This window comes from Physeter macrocephalus, chromosome 2 (genome assembly GCF_002837175.3).
Source record: "Physeter macrocephalus isolate SW-GA chromosome 2, ASM283717v5, whole genome shotgun sequence".
Classification (NCBI taxonomy): Eukaryota; Metazoa; Chordata; class Mammalia; order Artiodactyla; family Physeteridae; genus Physeter; species Physeter macrocephalus.
Window position 1 is genome coordinate 137,107,872 of NC_041215.1, and position 18,955 is coordinate 137,126,826.

General features: G+C 57.2%; 1 protein-coding gene across 22 annotated transcripts in view; it reads right to left on the reverse strand.

Moving 5' to 3' along the window:
• HDAC4 (histone deacetylase 4) overlaps positions 1-18,955 on the reverse strand; it is a 259,275-nt gene that overhangs the window by 189,140 nt on the left and 51,180 nt on the right. For 12 of the 22 annotated variants that reach the window (XR_008619437.1, XM_055090985.1, XM_055090956.1 and 9 more), the window contains exon 1: positions 16,956-17,421. The exons of 7 other annotated variants lie outside the window; for them this stretch is intronic. Coding sequence is in view for 11 of the 15 variants with exons in the window: in XM_055090985.1 (XP_054946960.1) it covers positions 16,956-17,416 (461 nt within the window). In the remaining 4 variants the exon portion in view is untranslated. Of the gene's footprint in view, positions 1-10,955; positions 17,422-18,955 lie in introns of those variants that run through there. 3 more of the 22 variants (XM_055090966.1, XM_055090957.1, XM_055090964.1) reach the window with 3 other exon arrangements.

The following is an 18,955-nucleotide window of genomic DNA, read 5'->3' on the forward strand; positions in this document are numbered from 1 at the left end:
AGGTCAGCCTGTGCACTAGCACACAGCCACCTGACCCTAGGTGACAAGAGGTCCTCCGCACAAAGTGTGCTGGCCCCCAGGGTCAAGCACGCCTCTCAGAAAAAAAAAAAAAAAAAAAAATCACAGCTTCTAAAACTGCTCCTTCATAAAAGGAACTGTGAAATGCTTCCTTTTCAAACTTGTGATTTCTCAGCAAATACAACAGACTTTCTTATCAGGAAATCACTCTGAGACCAACAATGGGTGTGGTTTCAAAAAAAAAAAAAAAAATCACTCCTCCCAAGAAGCCAAGGGCTCACGCTTCCCGCTCAGAAACAGGCCTTCCAAAAACAAAAACCCCATTGTTTGACCCCAGCCCTCAAAGGCTTTCCACAAAGCCAGCCAAGCAGCTCCGCTCTCCCGGGCGCCTTCAGGGTACAGCAAGGGCAGCCCTAGTGAGGACCAGCGACGGCTGACTGGGCAGCCACCTGCTTCTGGGTCTTTGTCCCCATCTGGACAAGCTGTCCCTCTCTCGCTGGCGGCACCCAGACCCCCTCCAGGTCGGAGCTGAACCCTCACAGGGAAGCTGATCAAGTCTGCGGTGCACCAGGGCCCGATGGCTCCACCAGGGGCACCAGGCCACGTCCCAGCCCAGCGCCGCCCAGGCTTCCACAGCACAGCAGTTAGCAGAGACTTCCCGACCCCTCAGGATGCCATGGAGGCAGCTACAATCTCTAACTGTTCCCGGAAGGGCTCCACACACGACGGCAGCTATAGAGAGAGTCGTAATTACTCACAAAACTAACCGCAAGCCGGAAATGTCAAACCACAGCTCCGTAGCACTCACTTCCTCAGGAGGAGTGCGGGGAGGGTGTGAGTGGCCAAGCGGACCACGAGGGCTCTCACACGGAAGGGCCTGTGCACAAGCAGCCCTCCGCCTCCAGGTGGTTGCTGCAGGGCTACAGGGGTGAGATCCTGCGGAGGAAGCAGACGGCGGCCCCTCCCCGGAGCCTCTGCCTCTGCACACAGGCCTCCCGCACTGTCCTCGCCGAGGACCAGGGACCGCTCCAGGCCAGCTGGTCACTTTTCCACACAAAGTCTGCTGTTACTCATTGTTTCCAGCTTCTTGACTTTTAGACAGTAACTCCTCGTATGCCTAACGCGTGGTCTTTCAAATGCCATCTCACCTAAGAAAAAAGATGTTTTCCTAAAAAGACAAAGATCATCAAACGTTTTAAAAAACTGTACACCAAACTACAAGCTTTACTTGAATTCCATACATAAATCAGCGTTCTCTAACTCCTGTCTAATTAAATTCAAAGGTTGATCACAGTAATCAGGCAATATCTATTCGATTGTCATTTTTCAACTTACCTAACTTTTCACTCGTTCCCTCTCCTTTCGAGGCACCAACGGGCACCGGGTGGAGGTGGCCAGGCTGCCGACTGCCCGGCGCGGGCCTGAGCCTCTCGGGGACGGGCCAGGGGCCCGCACACAAGCCAAGAGGTCACAGAGACCGGACGAGGTTTAGAATTTCTCGAGCTAAGTGTGATTTTGAAAAGATGCTGAGTCGACATGCCGCATGTCAGGAACGAAGAGACTCATCCGAAGAGTGAACACATTTCTCTCCCCGGGTCTGACTCATCACAAAGAGGCATCCGAATACTGCATCCGTGTTCACTTTTACCAAGCGTTCCACAAACAAACACGCCTTATCTGGGAACAACGTGGGGTACGGCCCCGCCCCTGTCCGCAAGAAGCACCCGGAGGCCTTGGGAAGGCAGGGGTCCCCAGTGGTGACGGGGTGGCCAGCCGACCGCCCAGCGTCCTGTCAGAGGCGAGGCCCCGCTTGAGGCTGCGACCGAACAGGGAACAAGATTTCCCAGGAAACCACGTCACTCGGGGCAGGACAGCGGAACTTCTCTTTGCTTTTTCATCCGCGTCAGCCAAGAGCAGATCAGACAAAAGTGGGGAAAATGAGAGGCTCTGGGAGCAGACGAGCGTCCGGCTTCGCGCAGAGGCCAGTGGGGACCCCAGGGCACTGGGGCCCTGACAGGCTTGGGGCCCAGGGGCCGAGCGGGGGAAGGCCCAGGACCGCTGCAGCAGCCCCCAAAGACAGAGCAGGCGGACGCGCGCTCTGCAGCTGGGAAGGAAGGAGGGCAGGGGCTGGCTCAGGGAGCTGAGGGCCAGTCACTTCCACGGCCGAGCTTAAAGCAACTCCGCCCTAAGCCGCTGCCTGTGGAAAACGTCCATGAGAAAACACCCCCGACGTGCACGCCAACACTTAACTCAGGAACAGACGTAAGGCATCCATGCGCCCTCCCCGCCCATCCGGGCCAACAGACGGACGCCGACGCGGCCGGCAGCTGCGGGCGGCGTCCACGTGCCCTCCCAGGGCCGGGCGGCCTCCGCGCCGGGGATGCTTGGGCTGGTGACAGCAGCACGACGCCCTCCCGCTGGCTCAGGAGGGAGACAGTCTCTCCCGCGGCTCGGCCGCTGTGACGCCCTCCGGCCCTGCCAACCCACCACGTGCTCAGAAGACGGGCCACTGGACTGCGGATGGGCGACGCGGGAAGACGACTCTAAGCAGGGACACCTGTGGACAAGCACGCGGTCATCGCGACAGCGCGCTGTCCCCGCGCCACGTGCAAGGAGGAGCCAGCGGCCACGGGCTCGGCCCCTGTCCGGCCGCTTCCCGCATGGCTCTGCAGGGCCGGCCGAGGCTTCCTGAACACCTGCTCCCCAGACCTGCCCTCTCCCCTAAATGAGGCCCGGACACAAAACACAGACAGGTGACCCCAAGAGAAGAGCTCGTTCCCTAAGGTGGCCCTTGAGGCCACAGTCACACTGCCTTCCAGGAGCCCGGACACCCCCAGGGCAGCCAACGAGGAGCCTGGTCCCGGAGGTGGCACCATCGGCTGGGACGCAGCCTCGCCAGGGCACCCATGCCAACGCTTTGCTGCCTGTCCCACATCAGTATGTGTGAAAACAAACGGAGAATCAGAGCGGAAATGCACGGATGCTGACGACAGCACAGTGGGGACAGGGAGGGAAATTCTCAGCAAGTCAAAGGGACCATCAGCAGCCTCAACGGGACTGGGCAGTTGTCCTCCGCGCATCCCACCGGAAAGGGGAGGGTGAGCTGACGACGTGCGGAAACTCAGAACGCGCGGCAGCGAAACAGCTGAGCACAGAGAGAAAGAAAAGGAGGAGGGTCGTTGGAAACGAGGGTCGAGCGTACGTACTAAGTTGCTGGGGGCAGGAAACTAAACATTTTCACCTTAATTAGGGAGTTGATAATACTCCTGGGAATTGAACCAAGCTCCCTGTCCCAAACAAGCAAGTTCCACGTACACTCAAAATTTTTATAATGTATTATGCATGCAAACAGAGAACCATCTGTATATTTTAAGTCACTAAAACAGTCGCTTAATATGAAGAAGCTAGCCAGCCAGGTGACAGATCATCACGGACGTGAATACTGCCTGTGAGCTGTCCAGGCACATTTAAGCGGCTTAGAGTTCAGACCAATATATACACAGACCTTGGAAAAGCTAAGTACAGAGGAAATTACGTACTGGTAGGCTAGCTTTTGGCAGGGAAAACGCAAAGGGACCCTTCCTCACTGTGAAACATGCTGAATATTTGGATTAATACTAAGTAGACCCTAATTAGTTACGTCGCTCAAAAAAAGTCTTGCGAATCAAAGAACTCGGTTTACCGGACGAAGACACACAGCTCTTTACTTTCTCATCAAACCGTACCTGAAGGAAACGAAAGAGTCCGAATTTAACCTATAGTAAAAAGTTCATGTTTAGCATGTTCTGTTTTCAGATGGTCAGAGAAGCAGCAGCTGATTCGGGAGTTATCCGCATCTCACAGCCGCTAAGGGTCAAACACTGTCACTTTCCGAGTGGCCCGGAATACCCAACAGGATTGAACAGCAGTTCAGAAAATGCCCCCTTTTGGGGTGGCTGTTCACAAGGCCAACAGCTTCCATCCCCGACAGCGCGAGTCCTCCTGAGCCTCGGGCAGACGCTGCCGTCACCCCCGTCTTACAGACATGAAGCCTGGGTGGCCGAGGCTGGTGACAATGAGTGACTGGGGGCCAGGTGTGCACCCACCAGGCAGGTCAGAGCCCCTGCTCCCAGCCTCGCCTCTCTGGATGCCCATCTCCCCACGTGGCGCTCTGACGGCTCTGTGCCCCACAATTAAACTTCCAACCGGGGGAAGTAGCCATCTGTACAGAACACAGGGCCTTCAGAATGCTCTGGAATTTTTGTGTGGGCAGAGAAGGAACCTCTCTAATGCTGGGATAGTCAGCAAGACCAGCAGTGCTGATCTCAATGAAAATTCACAACTGATGCCAAATTCCAACCAACTGCGCGCAGTAACGATGAAAAACCACGGTTGAAAAAAATCAGCAAAGAAACTCGGTTCCCTCCGTGAAACTTCAATTTACTTGGCCATTTTCCCATGGACATTCAATTAAAAACAACTGTGGGAAAGGAGAATCATGGTTAGAACGCAGCAGAACCCAGCAAGGCAATGACAAAAGCATCTCTCATAACAGCCGGAGAAGCCATGTAGCATTTACATGTGACACAAGCAGAAAGTCAGGAGCCCTAAGAGGGGGCCCACACCATCACTGTCTATCCGATTCGACTATAATAAACAGCTCTGATATGACACCAAAAACACAAGCAACAAAGAAAAAATAAACTGGACCTCATTGAAATTAAAACCTTGTGCTTCAAAAGTTGTGCATCCAGAAAATGAAAAATCGACCCACAGAAGGGGACAGAATATTTGCAAATCATTTATCTGATAAAGGAGTTTATATATTCTAGACATAAATATCTAGAATATATAAACAACCCTTACCTCTCAACAATAAAAAAGCCCAATTAAAAAAATTGGCAAAGAATTGGAATAGACAGTTCTCCAAGGAGGATATAGAAATGGCCAATAAGCCCCTGAAAAAATACTCAACATCATTAGTCACCAGAGAAACTCACATCAAAACTACAATGAGATACCACCTCACACCCAGTAGGATGACTAGAGTCAGAAAGGCAGACAACAAACAACCAGGGTTGGCCAGCATGTGAGCAACCAAAGCCGTCACACGGCTGACGGGAATGGAAAGTGGTGGGAAACAGTCTGCAGTGCCCCAAACAGGTAAACATAAAGTTATCACCTGATCCAGCAATTCCACTCCTAGGCATACACCCATGACAAAGGATAACATATATCCACGCAAAAACCTGTACAAGAACGTTCGCAACAATTCTTCGTAACAGCCAAAATGTAGAAACAAATGCCCGTCAACAGACGATCCAACTAGCAAAATGTGGTCTATCCTCACACCTGGAGCAACGGAGAGCGATGAGAAGTGATACAGGCTACGGCGTGGGGGACCGACCTGAAACACGCTCCTGAAAGAAGGCAGACACAGAAAGACCGCACACCGTATTAGTGCAGTTAAATGAAATGCCCAGCATAGACACGTGTGTAGAGACAGAAAGTAGACTGATGGTTGCCCAGGGCTGGCGAGGGGTCGGGGGGAATGGGGAGACGCTGCTAACGGGCAGTAGGTTCTCACACGGCTGTGCTGACGGCTGCACAGCCCCGCGGACACACTGAAAACTACGTGAACTCAGCTCAACAGAGCTGTGACCAAACATCAGTAAGTAAGTCAACGTCTCCCCCTCCCTGTCCTTGTTAGTCACGAGGCAAAAAGCCCCGTCCTTTGTCCCCGCCCCAGGAGCCCTTCCCTTTTATCACAGTTCACCCAGAGGCCCAGGACCCCAGCTGCGGCTCCGGCCTCGGTCTCCCCGTGCCAGGAGGCCTGCCCGGCGCTGGATGGAGAGGCTGGCTGAGCCCAGGCCCCCGCAGAGCCCTGCAGCCAGCGCAGCACGAGCCGGGGCCCCAGGAGCTTCCTGATTCTCCCAGGTCCCCCGGGGGCACCCACCCCTCCTGCCTGTTCCGGCCTCCAGACTGGACCCCTGAGCTGCCAGAAACAGAGGGACAGGGACACGCTGTGGGCACCACAGGGTACGAGCAGTGACGTCCCACCTGGGGACACTCAACGGGACAACCAGCCAGTTTCTTCAACGAATAAACTTCAAGGAAAAAGAGAGAGGGAGAGAGACCACAGGTGGACCTCAGTTCACACTCATCTGAACAACAACCCGGAAAAAAATCTTCTGAGACAATCAGGGATTTTAAACAGTGACTATTTGACAGCATTAAAGCATCAGTGTTTCAGCTGAGATAACGGTATGAGGGTTAAATGTCATAAAGGGTCCTAATCTTTTAAGACATACGAATGACAGCCGGGGGAGGGAGACAGGCCACACACGAGCAAGACTGGCCCTGGCCGGTGGTTGTGGAGACGTGGGTTGGCCACCTGGCCATTCATGGTTCTGTTTTCTTTTACTTTCGTAAATGTTGGAAAGCTTACATAATAAACAAACAGAAAGATGCCTGATGGAAGGGCTGGATTTGGACTCAGGTGCTCCTCTGCTCTGCTTCCTGGCCATTGCTGATTGGCTGTTGGCAGGTTCCTGCAGATGCGAACCTGAGCTCCGGGTATGGGAAGGTCACCCCCTCTAAGCCGGTCCAGAGAGAAACTTCAGAAGACGCCGCCCCCGGGAGCACTCCCCTTCCTCTCCTTCCCTGGAGCCGTCACACCTGAGCACCTCAGCACACTTCCGGTCGCTGCCAAAGGGGGCAGAACCCAGGGTCAGCTCCACGGGCCCGGGGGCCCCACCTCCCTCTAAGGGCAGAGAGACAGGATTCGCTGGGCGATGCCACGCTGGGAAGCAGGGCAGGGCATGTGCTCCCAAGATGCGACTCAAGCTGGCAGTAGCCAGGAACGAGGACGTCAGATGCAGTTTAAACTGCAAGAATAATAACAGTAACCTTTACGGTAAAAATGAGAACCTCACGCGCCTACTTCAAACAAAACTCACCGAGCCAAGCCAGGAAACCGGTGATGCCACGGGCCTCGCCCCAGCAGGCCCTGGGTCGCAGGGCTTCCTTGTGGGCACAGGACACCCAGCTGCTGGGCGACTCCACGAGGGCAGACCTCCACCCAGGGGCTGCTCAGCAAGGTTCAGAGTCCCCGAGGCGCAGACTAAAGCTCCCTGCTGTCCCACGGTCTCCCAGGGCCTTGGGGCCCCGCCCCTCCCCGTTCTGGAAGAGTCCCTCCACCAGGTGCATCAAGGGCGGAGAGCAGTCACAGCCCTTTTTTTAAAATTTTTTTAATTTCTATTTTACGTTGGAGTAGAGTTGATTCACTATGGCGTGTTAGGTATACAGCAAAGTGATCCAGTTATACATAAAACAGCTCTTTTCAATTAAGCCTTTCTTACGAGGAATCTTTTCAAAGAGCCGCGTGCTAAAATCATTCTGTGACAAAGAAGAGGCCGTGGCCCTCCCTGGAACTGTCAACATTCCCGGAACCGTGACCCTCTCCCGCGGCCGCAGGATCACCAGGAGGAAACCAGCAAAGAGCAGAGAGAGCCCGACCACCACTGCGGGGGGAAAAGGGGCCGGGGGGCGGGGGTGACCACAGGGCCGGGCGGGCGGCCCCCTGAGGCTGTCCCTGGCCAGCGTCCCCGCGCTGGATGCCCAGCTGCCAGCAAAGCCTCGCTCGCTGCTGCTTTCTTCACATGTGGTTTGATTGACGCAAGTCAAGAGGCAAGCGGTGATTCATGATCGTCCGAGCCCAGGGCGCACACAGACGGGGCAGGCGCACGAACCTGCTGAGTCACTGAGAAACGTCCCGGTCCAGGAGGGGCTGCCCGTTTGAACTTCCACACGGATGCGTGCACTCGGCTTCTGAGAGTGTGACAGGGCGGCTGCGTGGAGCACAGGGCAAGATTCGCCAGCTTCTGCCCCTGCAGCAGAGGCAGCAGGGCAGGGGGGACGCGAGGGGGGAGGCATGCGGCGGGACAGCGACCTGCCCGGCCGCGCACGCCTCCCCCTGTGCGGGGCGCTGGTGCCCTACGCCCGCTCCAGCCCCAGGCTCCCCAGTACCTGCAGCCCCTGGTCCGCGTCCCAGCGCCACGGGTGCCACACGCACCTGGGAGGGCGACGAGGCAGCGTGGAAAGCCAGGACCCTGTCTTCCAGAAGCTCAGGGAGGTGAAGAGCTGGGGGCCCCAGAAATCCCCCCCCGAGATGTCAAGGGCTACCCCGAGGGGCCACGTAAGGGGCGGGGAAGACGCAGCCGCCGCTGCCTGCCTTGGTTGGGAAACATCCCAGAGGAGAGGAGGCTTGACGAATGAGCAGGAACCTACCAGGTGACAGGTGGGCAAGCTCCTTCCAGGCAGACGGAGCGGCACGTGCGAGAGGCTCAGAGAGCGGGGATGGGGGCCCCGCAGGGTGTCAGGGTGGCAGACGGGGCTGGAGGGCCACACGCAGTCATGAGGGACCCTGGATGCCCTCCTCCGCAGGGTGGGGAGAACCAGGGACGGGCCGACACAGGAAGCCACCCAACCCGATGCTGGGAAGATCACGCTGGTGGCAACGCAGAGAACGCCGGAGACGGCAGACCAGGGGGCAGAGGCTGCGCTGGTCCCATGTAGACGGGGAGGCCTGACCCGCAGCACTGAGGGGGTCCCGGAGAGGAGGAGAAGGTGTGAAAATCATCTATTAGCAAGGAAACCAAGTCAGCTGTACTGCCCGGGCTGCCCTGCCTCCTGCGTCCTCCGCCCTCCATCTCTGGGGCAGGGCTGTCAGGTCACAGCTCTGCTCGCCGGGACCCCAGGTCTCTAGTGCAGCAGGGCCAGGAGGGAAAGGCAGCCCGAGGGTTCTGCACGTCCGACAGGCGCTGCCATCTCAGAGGCCCTGGTGGCGCCCAAGGCCATGGGCGCCTCCCCCAGACTGATTCATGACTGATGGAGAGAGAAGGCCCTCCAGCTGGAAGTGAGGCCGCTCCATGGACACGGTCCTGCTGCAGAAGGGAACTGAGGAACAAAGCCTGGGAAGGGCAGAGTGGGCCTGGGGCCCAAAGCATCAGCGCACGGCCAGGCCTGAGGGCGTCTCCACTCTCGCAACTTCTTCCACCAGCGCACAGGACATCCCAACCCTGACCCGAACCCCTGCACACACGCCCCGCTGGCACTTGGGGACACGTTCAGGAGTCAGCTCTGCGGTGCCCTCCTGCTTCTCTGCGGCCCGTAGGCAGCAACCCCCGGCGCCGGGGCCCCCGTGTGCCCCTGCAGACGCACGGGACTCTGCACTGACGGCATTCTCGGCCATCCTCCTTCCTTGCTGTTCGGGGCGCCGTGACAGCAGGCCCCGGGTGCCGCCACCTTGGTGTCGCCACGCTGCCCCTCGCCAGGCACAGCAGGGGCTGCACAACTGCTGGAGGAGAAACAGAAGAAATCGCACAGAACTTCCTCTGCGTGGTCAGCGGACAACCAAGCTCCAGCCGCTGACAGCCCCCCTCCAGCATCTCGGCTGTTCGAGCTCCCCCAGAGAACGGGCACGGCAACTTCTTTCCTGTTTCCTGTCCCCTTCGGCCTTCCCACAGACACAGGGGTGGGACCAATGCGGGGAGGGAAGGTAGGCAGAGGAAGGGGGGGTCCTCCAGTCCGACCCAAGTGTGCACAGGGGCCACACTCTCGGCGGTGGGGGGGGGGGGGTCCCCTCGCCAGGCACAGCAGGGGCTGCACAACTGCTGGAGGAGAAACAGAAGAAATCGCACAGAACTTCCTCTGCGTGGTCAGCGGACAACCAAGCTCCAGCCGCTGACAGCCCCCCTCCAGCATCTCGGCTGTTCGAGCTCCCCCAGAGAACGGGCACGGCAACTTCTTTCCTGTTTCCTGTCCCCTTCGGCCTTCCCACAGACACAGGGGTGGGACCAATGCGGGGAGGGAAGGTAGGCAGAGGAAGGGGGGGTCCTCCAGTCCGACCCAAGTGTGCACAGGGGCCACACCCTCGGCGGGGGGGGGGGGTGGCGGGAGGGGGCAGGCCGAGCGGAAAAGAGCACATTTAAGGTCTCTGAAACGTTGACATCTCCAGCACAACTGTGACCCACCTCGGACCCCATCACACATCCAAAGGCAAATTTCTTAACATCCTTTATGAAATTTTCTGAAACGCTCCAAAGCAAGGACCTCTGTTTCTGGGGGCGTTTCTGCATGCCCACGGGGCCTGTTCAGGCACCTTAAGAGACCCCCAGTGGCACGCAGCCAGCCCGGCCTGAGCACCCTGGCCCACGGCTCCCACCAGCACTGGGTCCTCGGACAGAAGGCCCCGCTGTTTTCCCACAGCGGTGCCATCAGGCCAGGACGGCCTGAAGTAACACGAGCACTCCGGTTCTCCAGTCTGGAGGACGCAGAATAAATAAGGCAACTCTTCTCCCAACAGGCCCACCTCCACGCCCGGCTCCCCTCTGGCCGAGGCCACCTGGAGGCTGCGGGGTTTCTGAGAAATCAGTGTGCGCTCACCACCGGCTACAGACCGTTACATCTTCAAACCCTCCACGACAGATGGGAAAGAAAGAAAAAACAGATCAGCAAGAGCGCGTCAGGCCCAGGGGCCAGGAAGGGCACGGCTCAGTTAACTCTGCGTGAGCTCCTGGCAGGGTAGGAGGCAGGGGGTCCCCAAGAAGAGGTGTCTCTGTGACCAGAAGCATTTAAAAAACACTTGACAGGGCTTCCCTGGTGGCGCAGTGGTTGGGAGTCCGCCTGCCGATGCAGGGGACACGGGTTCGTGCCCCGGTCCGGGAAGATCCCACATGCCGCGGAGCGGCCGGGCCCGTGAGCCATGGCCGCTGAGCCTGCGCGTCCGGGGCCTGTGCTCCGCAACGGGAGAGGCCACAGCAGTGAGAGGCCCGCGTACCGCAAAAAAAAAAAAAACCTTGACAATCTAATTTGCAAAGAAAAAGAAAAATGCTTAAGTACAGAGACATATCTCGTAACACGTATCAAAGTAACTCGCCAGGCTTGCTTCAACTTACCTTCTTAAGAAGGTTCTAGACCCTTCCTCAAACACTTAGGCAGCATTCTTCCTTTTTAAACAGAAAAGGCCATGATTCAGGAGCAACTGCAGAAACCCGACAAGAAGAGCAGAGCAGGTGTGAGGCCACACGCCCCCCGAGGCACGGAAAGAGGCCCAGAGGTGCCTTCACAACAGCAGCGGCCCACCTGCCCTGGGGCTCTCCTCCAGATCACAGGACTCTGATCTCAGAACCTTGTCACATTCAAAAATAGCCTTTACTTGCAAAAACAAAGTCATGATTTGCAGTCCCCATGAGACTTGCCCCTTCGAGGCCCAAGCCTGAGATCTGTGCCTACAGAGGTGGTGAAAATACCCAGTGACTGAAAAAGTGAACTATTAATGATTCGGTGAACAGACTTTCTACACGGCACCAAGCTACAAGCTTATACTCGATCCCCTAAGCCTCATAATAAACGTCCGAGGTGGGTCTTATTATACCCATCTTAAAGATGAGGAAAGTCGAGGCCCAGAGAAGCTAAGTAATACTCCCAATAGCTAAGCAACAAAGCTGGGGTTCAGACCTGGTCTTGCTGACTCCAAAGCCAGTCCTGCCCACTGTTCCAGCAGAAACCGGAGTCCCCTACCCGAGACGGAGCACAGAGGGAGATGGCCTAACCAGAGGGTGGGGCACGGCAAGCACGGGGAGCAGTGAGCTTGAAAAAGAAACGGCAGCAGCAGCAGCCAAAGCAGCAGATCTCCAGCGCAGCCCCCATGTGCCTGACGAAGGCTTCCTGCGAGCAGGTGACACGTAGGACCTGAAATCGGCCAGGCAGCCGGGCTGCAGGGGGGAAATGGGGAGACCCCGGAGTGAAGGCGCGTCTCCACCCTCAGAGCCGGGCTGCGTAACCGACCAGCGGTATATTCGCTCTGGGGAAGAGGGCCAGGCCCTCTCCAGGCATTGCTCCACACTTTGTGGAGGGCTGTTCACAAATGTTTCCAAAGAAACCAACAGCTGTGAGCGTAGCGCTTCTGAGTTTCCCTCCCCATGTTCCAGAACCACTGACGATGGTCCGTGGAGAGTGGGCGGCCCCCACTCAGGGGTGGCTCTCTGTTACATACACCCAAAGGGGAGAGGACCCTGGGACTCTCTCCCCAAAGCAGCCCCGTCTCCAAGAACTCTGGGATTCCCAGCTTGTCAGCTAAGGAATTGGCCACACCGTGACGAAAGTTCTTACACACCTGAGACACAGCTGGCTCTGCTTTGTCAACCCTGGAAAGCGTGTTGGTCCAAAACAAAAAAAAAGGCATCTGGAAATTTTTACTTTACATCCTCTCCTTTGTGATCATGCCACTAACCCCCGAGGCTGGGACAAAGGCCAGAGGCCAGCGTGCCATGCCCTCCTGAGACGCTCAGCCAAAGAAGGCTGGCCTCGGACCCTAAACGCCTTTGTCCCACGGCCCCGGGATGTGGAAGGGCACAGAGCTGCTTCTGGGCAGCGGCCTGGGTGAGTATCACTAAGCCGAGCCCGCTGGTCCCTCCGAGAGGTGGAAGCACGTGACAGATGACACAGGCGCCACCTACGATGGCCCGACAAGGCGGCCTCACAGCAACGTAAGGGGGGGCGTGACCCAGGAGGCCTCCCCCAAGGTGTCCACTGTTACCAGTGACTACACGAGTCCTCCAAGTTTCGTCCCTCTGTGTGTGTGTGTGTGTATGTGTGTGTAATGTTTTAAAAAGGCACGCTTTCACCCATGGGAGTGGTCCACGTGCACACAGGCCCAGTGGCGGCAGCTGAGGGCACGCGACACTCGCAGCCTGGAGCCCGCGCTCCGGAACCTGACGGTAAACAAATGAGTCGAGATGATCACAGGGGGCAGAGCCCCCGGGAAGCGGGCTTCAGGGGAGCAGACAGGGGTGCGGCCAGGGAGGCGTCTCTGGGAGCTGAGATTCAAGCTAAAACCTGAATGCAGGTGAGTCCTCAGGTGTCCCTGAAGTCAGGAGGGAAGGGGTTCCAGGCAGCCGGGGAGAAGGCCCCGAGGCCAGGCGTGCCGAGTTCCCCAGCAGCAGGGAGACTGGTGGCTGGAGCGGGGCAGGCAGGCTGGAGTGACAGCCCTCGTCAGGGCGAGGGCCGGGAAGTCACCGAGGCCATGTGAGAAGGGGCCTGACCACACCTGGGCGTCTGCCATACACGCAGAGGACCCGAGGGCGGGTCAGAGAGCAATGCACCCAATAACCGGGAAGCGTGGGCTTCAGCACCGGGCACCTCTGTTTGCGTGTCTCAGTGCACTTGGCCGCAAGGTCCCGTGATTTCAGTTTTACGAGGGCCGTGCTGGGCAGTCCGCTCTCGAGAGACGCCGGGGGTGGCACCTGGCCACCCCCCACCCCGGGGAGAAAGGGACGGAGGAGCAGGTGAGCCTGCAGAGTCTGGAAGAGGAGCCCCAGGCAGGGGGCACTGAGTGCACCTCGGGGTCGGGGAAAGAGAAAGACGAGAGGCGTCTCCTGGACTCGTGGCCTGAACACCTGGGCTGGGGACGGGGGCTCCACGGGGACGCCCCTGCCGCGGCGTGGCCGCCATCGCCCGGCGGCGGCTGCACACTGAAACTCGTGTAAACTGTCCAACTATACCAACACCTCCGGTGTCCACTCTCCCCTCCCCGGACGGGGACCAGAAGGGAGTCCCCAGGGCTGGGCCGCTGTAGTCAGGGGTCTGGGGACCCTGAAGGTGGCTTCAGGGGGCTGACGGGGAATGGGAGACGAGGAACCCCCTGGGGGCAGCTGGGTGCACTCTCCGTGGACGTGGCCCGAGGGTCCTGGGTTCCCCGGACGCAGCGTTCGTCACGACTCACGAACCGCAGGGATACGTTATCATTAAGTGAAGTCCATACTTAGCTCAGGTTTCCTTGGTTTTCCCCTAATGCCCTCTCGTGGTCCCAGAACCCCACCCAGGACCCCGCATGACATTTAGTCATCACCTCCCCTCAGGCTCCTCTGGGCTGTGATGGTTCCTAGGACGTTCCTTGTTTTTGATGACCTTGGCAGTGGAGGAGTACGGGTCAGGTGGTTTGTGGAATGCCCCTGTGCGGGGACTGTCTGATGTGCTCCTGATTGGACCGGGGCTGTGTGTTCAGCAGGGAGACCACAGAGGTGAGCGCCTGCTCCTGGCAGCATGCCAAGGATGGATACGATCACTGTGACTGTCAAAAACCAGAATGTAAACAAAAATACTAAGTGTCAAAACCTGTTGGCTGCACGCCGCGCTGTATTTCAAGGACACGTGTGACTTCTCCTAAGAGGAAGGCTGAGAATTAGTGAGCTGCACGCTCAACGGCAGAAGTTCGAAAAAGAACACAGACAATACCCAGAGCACGGAGGAGGAGGAGGAGGAGAGCAGAAATGGTAAAACCTATTACTAACAGCTAAGCAAGTCAAGTTGGTTCTTAAAAATTTAACAGAGATGAATCAAAAAGAAGGATATATAATGTTTGAAATGAAAAAGGGTACATAACAAATCCAGCAGAGATTCAAAAAGATAAGAAAATTTCACTGAAAAACTCCATGGCTATAAGCATGAAAATTTCGATGAAATGGACAAATTGCTAAAAAACTAATTAACACTATAAGAATTAGGCACTCAGACTGTTAGTAACTATTAAAGGTATTACAACCAGTAGGTGAAAAATCAACCGACCAAGAAAACATGAGCCCCAAACACTCTGAGATAAGTTATTCTAAACTTTCAAGGAGTAACTCATTCTAGCCTTATACAAACTCTTCCAGAGAATGAAGAAGTATTTGACATTAAAAATGGAAAATTACAGGCCGATACAACTCAAGAACACAGAAAAAATCCTAAAGTACTACTAAACCTAATGCAGCCAGGTATGAAAACAACAGTATTTACCAAAATCAAGGAGGACATACTGCAAGAAGTCAAGGGATGTCTGACAGTAAAAAATCTGTAGGTGTAATTCAACACGTTGAAAAATTAAAGAGGGGCCATGCGATCATCACAGTAGGTTCAGTGAAAGCACTCAGCTCCCGAAACACAGTCATCCACCCTGAAAAGGGGAAATCTACAAAAACCTACGGCAGCCGTCGCTCAAACTGGGAAATGTCAGAAGCCTTCCCTTTAGACGTCAAGGACAACAGAAGGAAGCTCAGTGTTTCTGCTCCCGTCTGAGGCTGAACTGGGATCCTCAGCCAGCACAGGCAGACAAGGAAAATAAATACAGTCACTAGAAGAAAGAGGCAGAACCATCATCTGTCTTCACCCACTGGACACAGGAGCCCATGAGGACCTGGAATGACGTCCCAAGGTCACCCAGCCCGCCAGGGGGGCCCGGGACCGCCACCCGAGCCGGCTCTGCCCGGCCTCTGAGAACGCCCCCTTCGTACACTCAGTTCCCTGCTCCCAGCAGGGGCGCACAAATCCACACTAACGCCTGCTGCGTAACCATCCTTCAGATTACTCCAAAACCCATCCTCTCCGGGCTCACCACTCGTGATTTTTAAAAAGCATCCACCTTTATTCGGCATCGTAGCTTTAGGTAAAGTGAACAGGGCTCTGTCAGCTACAGAGGAGGCGTGTTGTTTTCTAATCAGAGCACCCCAAACAGAAAAAGCTATCGAGAGTTAAAAATACAAGTTTAGGGCTTCCCTGGTGGCGCAGCGGTTGCGCGTCCGCCTGCCGATGCGGGGGACGCGGGTTCGCGCCCCGGTCTGGGAGGATCCCGCGTGCCGCGGAGCGGCTGGGCCCGTGAGCCGTGGCCGCTGGGCCTGCGCGTCCGGAGCCTGTGCTCCGCCACGGGAGAGGCCACGGCAGAGGGAGGCCCGCATACCACAAAAAAAAAAAATACAAGTTTACACTTATCGACACAGTCTCTTAATTTAAAATCTCAAACGTATCAACGACTTTTACTAAATTTAATGCATTATTTCTTTTCCAAATGAGAGCTAACATCTTCCAAATTATCAGACCTGCCTCGTACTCGCTTCCCTACCTTCTGAGTCAACTTCTCAACTATAACAAGGTCAGGCTATGGGGACACCCAGCGCCACGGACGTGGGACACATAGGACCCACGAGCAGCCCGTTTCACCTGGTGAAGGGCAGCGGGTGGTAAAGGGACGAGCCAGAGCCTTCGATGTCGCCCAGAAAGTGACTGGAGGGACCAGGACAAAGGACTCGGAGGACTGATCTCCAGGGCACGAAGAAGGCCAGGCAGGCAGGGCAGGCTGCAGCAATGGAGGGCGGCCCCCCGCCAACACACACACACACACACACACACACACACAACTACATTAGTCACCACGCTGTTTCTGCACAGCCACTGGGGACAGGAGGGGCGGGAGGAGGAACCACATCATTCATTCAGCAATTGTTCATTGTGCAGGGAGGACTAGGGTTGAGTTTTTTACTTCAAGGGTTTTATCCAGTCATGACTGATGAAAACAGGAAAAAAGCAACTCAGAAGTCCCGTTTACACCTGGTGGTGTCACACAGGGCAGGGCCAACCCCACGTTCTAATAACAGCACTTCCACATGCAAACCCATGTTCCGAACAAAGAAAAAGCCCCACAGAATCATCCCAAGGCCCTGCTGGACACAGTTCTTATTGTGAAGCCTATTTCAAGAAGGTTGTAGGTCATCGCCGCCTGCCAGAGCTGGCCCGAGCCGGCCGGGGCCAACTGCGGGGCGGGGAGCGGGCCAGGCCCCAACAGCTGTGACACCAACCGGGCCTGCTGAAAAGAGCTGGGTGTTTGTTTATGTCGCCTGGGCTGAGAGCGAGCCTCGGAGCCCCTGGGAGGGGGCGGGGCTCGCTGGGGCGAGGGGTCTGGGGGGACACGCGACCGACGGTGGGGACTTGGGGATGCGTCCGGGGTGCCGGCGTGCAGTAAGGTACGGGCGGCCCGAAGCCAGCCTGCCGCTGAGGCCTTGCGAGTGGAAACAGCTTTAAAGGGCAACCTGCAACTAACACGGGAGCAATCATCCTCCTAATTTAGGTTAATTTCTACTCACGGCACTGGTTGGCGGGCGGGGAGGCAGCCCTGGAGACATCTATGTGGGTGCTCTTCGCTTTGTTCTTCCAAGTCCACACGTCTTAAATATCGTAAGGAAGATTTCCAACACCCGCCAGCACCTTCTAGCAAAGGACCTAAGCTCCAGAGAGTGGGCACAGCTCGGAACTCGGGCTGGCTGCATGTGCGTGAGAAGAGAGCCTGGGTCGGAAGAGCTCCTGCTGGCGCCTGCTGGGTCCTCGGTCTGCAGCACCCCCGAGGATCCCGGGGCAGGAGGCTGCTCTCAGGGCCCAGACCAGCCCTGGAGGGCAGGAGGGGCCGGGCTCCCACTGCAGTGGGGCAGGCGGGCAGGGCCCTGGGCGCGGGCACTGGGTGGGTGCAGAGAGCCCTGGTGTCCAGGAGCACCGGCAGGGCCCTTCCAAGGACACCTGTGCAGACGGCCCCGGGCCTCAGCACAGGCATGGCGAGGCCCAGAGGGCCCTGCCGGCCACGCAGTAAACCAAGCGCTCTGGCTGCTCTTCTGTGGTGAGAACACAAACCCTTTCAGCACTTGTTGTTTGTTCGAGCCGTGACGCAGAGGCTGTCAGAGCACCTGGGATGCGGAGGGTGGTGGAGGGCAAACACCGCCAGCCCCGAGCAGGGCGAGGGGCACCGAGCCAAGGCATCTGATGGGCCGCCTGGGCCAGGCACCCCCAGCACTAAAGCAGAGCGCCCGGGGCCGGCAGGGTCTGAGGGGTACAGCTCCCCCGCCCCCTTACTTCAAATGCTTATCTTTAGTTCCGGAGGAGCAAATAACAGGATCCCACCTGTTAAGTAAAATAACGGCTTGGTCAAATAATGTGTGTAATTCAGGACCACCCTGATTTTCCACTCACTGGTAGCAGTGAGTTGGGGGGTAGGTAGGGAAGATACTGGTTCTGTTTCTTTCTTTCTTTACTGGGAATAGGGGAAGGACGGAGGCAAGCTCCCGGGAGCCAGGGGCCATGATTCCTAGGGGTTTGGAGTGGGCAGCCCCCTTTAAAAGCCAGCCCATCAGCACTCAAAGCAGAGCCCACTCAGGACCCTCGGCAGGAAGTGAACTTTCCAACTTTAGTTACCATCCAAACAACAAATAGGAGGCCCACTAGACGCAGTTTTACCTTTTTTTTTTTTTTTTTTAATAAAAAGGAGCTGCACATCCGCCTAGAAAGAGAACGGGGCTGCCCACCTGGCCAGTGGCAGCTCCCTGGCGTCCTGGGGTCCCGTGCTTCCCAGGAGATGCTGGTCCTGGGGCCGGCACCAGTCAGCCTCGGAAATGGCTTCTCTCTCGGTCCACCCTCAGACCCACTCTTCCCAGAGAGTGTCCCTGGAGAGGACCAGGAGCTCCCTGGGCTACAGGCTCCCTGGAATAACAGACTGGCGCAGGCTCTTTTAGAGGGAGCCCTGCTGGGTTTTAGACTCCAGGGCCTGCCTTCCCGGCCAGATTTTCAGGTGAACAAGTGTAAGCATCCTGTAAGACCCTGGGTTCCAGAAAACCCCATTCGATAAGTGCTGCCCTGCCCGCTCCAGGTGGATGCGAACCCCTGGGGGCAGCTCCCATCGACCACGGGGGAGGCGCAGGCAGGGTCCCCAACTGGCGGGCACACAGAGAAGCAGGGCCGGCTGGGACCTCAGACACAGGGGCCTTGGACGCTTAAGCAGGGCGGCCCGACCTCTGCACTCAAAGCGGGTAAGACTAGCCAGGCGGGGCAGGACCTGAGGACAGCAGAGGTATGGACGGACCACGGAGACGGAGAGGGTCGGGACGGGGCTGCGGAGGCGCACGAGGCCACCAGGGCACTCCCGTGAAGGGCTGGCCCCATCCCTCCTCCTGAAGCGGCCCTCCGCCCAGCCGCCCTTCCCTCGGGCACCCAACCTGCACTGAGACGCCCGGACACAGGGCTCGGGCGTGTGTCCTAACGCGTCGGAGCGGACGTCGTCGTGAGCACCTTGAAGGCGAGGACACTGGCTCCATCCTTGCCC